The 5168-nt window shown below is 45.2% G+C and overlaps 1 protein-coding gene across 1 annotated transcript; it reads left to right on the top strand.

Moving 5' to 3' along the window:
- Window positions 1-485: 485 nt before the first annotated feature.
- On the top strand, window positions 486-3904 carry slitrk5 (SLIT and NTRK like family member 5; the record flags this gene model as incomplete). The annotated part of the gene is made up of 2 exons (XM_079185320.1): window positions 486-600; window positions 1219-3904. The coding sequence occupies exon 2, from the start codon at window positions 1277-1279 to the stop codon at window positions 3902-3904; it is 2628 nt and encodes an 875-aa protein (XP_079041446.1). The 5' UTR covers window positions 486-600; window positions 1219-1276.
- Window positions 3905-5168: the final 1264 nt, after the last annotated feature.

The raw sequence follows: 5168 nt of genomic DNA, 5'->3' as shown, positions 1-5168 counted from the left end.
GCGCATATTTAGGGAGATTTACTGGGTCGATGTGTAGGCTTTTGTGTTCTTTTGAGGAGCGCACACAGACAGAACGTGTGTGTGTGTGTGTGTGTGTGTGTGTGTGCGTGAGCACGCGCGCTCACGCGTCTATGGCGGAGAGAAAGAGGGAGAGGGAGAGAGAGAGGGACTATCTGTAACCTTCTATATAGCAGATGCCATGCAGAATACTTGATTATAGAATTATTTACTCCCCGTCAAAATGCAATTTCGATCAGAGATCCGCCACGAGATCACCAGCACTTGCTGATTTGCCTTTGATCAACTCCTCTCGTTTCTTTTTTTTCTTTTTTTCGCCCGTGGGCACAAGAAAGGCTGCGACTGTCGCCTTGTAGGCTGATTTTCACATTTTTCTATCGCAGGCCGGATTTTAAGATGAACAAGGAGTGCTTCTCTCACACGATTCCTTTATGAGAGCCTGCATTTGTCATCATCTTTTTACCCGGGATCGGTTTAATCATAGCAGGCGAATACATCCCCCGTTCTTATGTTGTTTGGACGGAGGTGGAGAGAAGGAATCCGACAGTTTCCCCACTGTTACCAAGTCGTCGGGTATGTGGGGTAAGTGAGAAATCTTCACGGTTACAGGAGTTGCATCTTTGGGATTTTAATGGTAGTTTATTTTAATGATTAAATCGTGAACAAAACGCAACATTATCCGTCACACGAAGTGATGTGATACACATGTATATGTATATGTATATTTATATATGTTTCTTTGTGAGAAAAAATTCAAAAGAGATGAATAAGTAAATGACCAGATCTACCAGTCTGCACGCGGTGGATTTTTTTTCTTCCCCTCCCAAGATAGATTGGAATTCAGGCGAGCTATCAAAAATGCGCAGTGGCCATCCACCGCGGGTAGTTGTGTCATCTACTTGATTATATATTATCGTTTAAGTATGCATTTATTAATCATTCATCCAGCTCGCTTTTTCTCTGACGCCCTCACCCCCCCCCAAAAAAAAACGGTGCCGACACAACACATCTGCATAATGAACAAACATTAATGGGTCCACTTGTCTTTGCCTGTGTGTTTGTTATGGATACTTGTTCACCAGGGTCTGCTCTGTCAGTAGTCCAGTACTATGATTGCATTTTGTCACAGTCACATATGTTTGATTTTGTTTTCAATGCTCTATAAAACAGAACCCTTCCTTTTCTTTTCCTCCTTTTTAGATGACACCTCATACTGGTATCGCACTTGAGTGAGCTGGGGCATCTTCTCCCAGGAAAAATGCATATCTGGATCCTCAAAATAATCCTTCTGATTGCATCATCTCTGAGGCTGGTCGAGATGTATGACAATTATGGGGAGATCTGTCGGAACCTGTGTACGTGCGAGGAGAAGGAAGGGATCCTGACGGTGAGCTGCGAGAACCGGGGCATCATCAGACTGACGGAGATCAGCCCGGTCCATTTCTCCGTGTACCACCTCCTGCTGACAGGGAACCTCCTGAAGAAGCTGTCAGTCAATGATTTCATCAATTACACAGGAGTGACCATTCTGCACTTGGGGAACAATGATATCTCGGAGATAGAGTCAGGTGCCTTCAATGGACTCCAGGGATTAAAAAGGTTGCACCTGAATAACAACAAGATCGAGGTTATGAGGGACGACACCTTTGTCGGACTGGAGAGTTTGGAATACCTTCAGATTGATTATAATTACATCACCAATATAGAGCCCAATGCCTTGAGCAAACTATATCAACTGACAGTGATGATTTTAAACGACAACCTGCTCTCTGCCCTGCCCACAAATATCTTCCGGAATGTTCCCCTTACGCACTTGGACCTGAGGGGGAACCGGTTAAAAATGTTCCCCTACATCGGCCTCTTGGAGCACATGGACAAAGTCGTGGAATTACAACTGGAGGAGAACCCGTGGAATTGCTCCTGCGAGCTGATTGCTCTGAAGGCTTGGCTGGAGAGTATAGCCTACACAGCTCTGGTGGGGGAAGTGGTGTGCGCGACTCCGTTCAGGCTCCACGGTAGGGACCTGGATGAGGTGTCCAAGCAGGAGCTCTGCCCAAGAAGACCCTCGGAAGACACTGTCAGGCCTGCACCCCCTAGCAGCACCAATGGATATTACCATACCACACCTGCTGCTGTCACCGCCTCTGCCACCTCCTCGGCTGTTTTTAGGTCCTCCTCTAGGCCGACTAAGGGCACACGGCAATTTAACAGAACGAGGTTAAAGCCCACTTCCCGAATACCTGGCGGTAACCCTTACAATTATGGCCCCATCATTGCTTTTCAGACCAAATCTCCTGTGCCTTTGGACTGTCCCACTGCTTGCACGTGCAACCTGCAGATATCCGAGATCGGGCTGAATGTCAACTGCCAAGAGAGAAAGATTGAAAGCATTTCTGATCTAAAACCCAAGCCATACAATCCTAAAAAAATGTATCTCACTGGAAATTACATCCCTGTGGTGCGGAGATCAGATTTTGTGGATGCTGTTGGATTGGATTTGCTTCACCTGGGAAACAACAGGATAAGTCTGATCCACGACCGGGCTTTTGGGGATTTAACCAACCTGCGTAGGCTGTATTTGAATGGTAATCTCATGGACAGGCTTACAGGAGAAATGTTTTTTGGTTTGCAGAACTTGCAGTATCTTTATTTAGAGTACAACAAAATCAAGGAGGTCGATGCGGGCACTTTCCGCTACCTCCCTAATCTCCAGCTGCTCTTCCTCAACAACAACCTTCTGAAAACTTTACCCGTGGGCATCTTTTCCAGCCTCTCCCTGTCTCGACTTAATCTTCGCAACAACCATTTCCAAAACCTGCCTGTGAGTGGTGTTTTAGATCAGCTGAAGCTGCTGGTGCAGATGGATCTGTTTGAAAACCCCTGGGACTGCTCCTGTGACATAGTGGGAATGAAGATATGGCTGGAGCAGCTCAGCGCAGGCACCGTGGTCAACGAGATCGTGTGCGAAACGCCACGGCGACACACAGGAATGGACGTGCGCTCCATCCAGTCGGAGCAGCTCTGCCCGGACTACTCTGACGCTAACGTCTCTCCGACGCCCCCTACGGACGAGCCCATGGACGACAGGGTCGTGACCACGAGCGCGCCGCAGAAGTTCAACACCCCCAACAGCACTGTCCCCCTCTCTGTCCTCATCCTCAGCCTCCTGCTCGTCTTCATCATGTCTGTCTTCGTGGCCGCGGGGCTGTTTGTAGTCGTGATGAAAAAGCGTAAAAAGTCCCAGAGTGACCGCACTAGCACCAACAATTCGGACGTCAGCTCTTTTAACTTGCAGTACAGCCTCTACAGCAACCGTTCCGGCCCCAAAGTCAAGGCCCCAGCCGGCCACGTCTATGAGTATATCCCCCACCCCATGGGCCACATGTGCAAAAACCCCATTTACAGGTCACGAGAAGGCAACACAGTGGAGGATTATCGTGACCTCCATGAGCTCAAGGTCACGTACAGGAGTACCCCGGATGATGAGCGGGATAGCAGTACGATGAGGAGCCCTACGTACAGTGTTAGCACCATCGAGCCACGTGAGAACCCCTCCCCTATCCCAGATGCAGACCATTTCTTCAGAGGCATCCTCGATCACGATAAGCAGTCCCCCCATCCGTCAATCCCGTCCATCCCAGGAGGCGCCAATTTAGAGTACAAGTACACAGGGCCTGTGTCGTACACGTACAACCCAAATTTTGATGTCAGACGTCAGTTCTTGCACCCGGAGAGGATAAGAGAAACAGTGCTCTACGGCACGGCACCCAGTACTGTTTATGTTGAGCCCAACAGAAATGAGTATTTGGAGCTAAAAGCTAAACTGCAGTCTGAGCCCGATTACCTCGAAGTTCTTGAGAAACAGACCACCTTCAGCCAGTTCTGAGCAACAGAATCATTAATGTAATGAAGCATTTTCTCTCTTGACCCTCCTTGAAACAGTGGCTCAGTTTATTGGGTGCCTTGGCACGATACACACAAGCAAAAGGAGTTGTAACGGGGTGTGCCGAACAATCTTATTCTTATTTCTGAAACATGACATTACAGGAATGGATACAGCTTTCTGAAACACGGATGAACAAAATTGCTCTACTTAACTGATGATGCAAAATCTATTTTTCTATGGTGAAGATCGAATAACACACAAAATGTAAGTGTACAGGTAAATCTTACCCAGCTTCATTTTCAGGATTATAACCATACATAAGGTATATTGTGAATCAGAAAAGAAATGTTTATAAAACCACACTCTTGGACAAAAAACACTGTACAGCAGATCATCGAAACTGTGTAGGACTATTTTCTGCTGTAGTCTGTAAGTAAGTATTTATTGATATAATCTGCCATGTCTTTTCAAAACTTTTGATTCTACATCAATATTACCTGTGTCATCATACTCCATGATCCTCTGGAAAGGCTTATGTTTGTAGTTTCATTTACTGTAGCTCTGCATTGTAAAAGTGGCTTTTTTTGAAAGTGGCACACCCCCAATGTTCAAAAAAGACTGCGTCATTTGAAGAAGATGAAGAAAAAAAAAAAGTGTCTTTGTATGCTTTCTGCACTTTTTGGAATTGGAAGGCGGGTTAGCCTTCAATGAGCTCTCATAAAGGAGATTATTGTATTAAAAATGAATATGGGTATTCATTCTTAATATGTAGAACAAAACAAAATTCATAAATGATATTTGAAGTATTAATTATGTTGTGTAATACTGATATTTTAATCAATGTAACACCTATTTTTATACAAGCGTTCGCAGATTCTCTATCCCTTATCAACTTTATTTGTTTTGATTGCTTTGCACTTATTGCACTATATTGACCAAACTATGTTATTGTCATCAAATAAACATGATGTCAGGTTCATAGAATGTGCTTATGAGGAAACTGAGGCTGGTTAGTGATAATATAAAGGCCATTTGGGTTCGGTCCGATGTATTTTCACATTCACAAATGAAAAAAAAACGGTGTGGATTATGGGATTTGAGAGCTTCAAAGAGGTGCCCTGGGGCTACAAGTTTTTTTTATTTTGAAATCAAATGGCAATACATTGGCCAGTAAGAATTTGCTATGTTGTGGACTCAATCAAAGCCGATACAGGTACAGTATATATATGCCTCACTCAGAAAGGCAGCTAGTGTCTCAGTGCGG

This window comes from Pholis gunnellus (assembly GCF_910591455.1).
Source record: "Pholis gunnellus genome assembly, chromosome: 24".
NCBI classification, from domain to species: domain Eukaryota; kingdom Metazoa; phylum Chordata; class Actinopteri; order Perciformes; family Pholidae; genus Pholis; species Pholis gunnellus.
The sequence above is the reverse complement of the archived record's forward strand: the minus strand, read 5'-3'. Positions and strand labels throughout refer to the sequence as shown.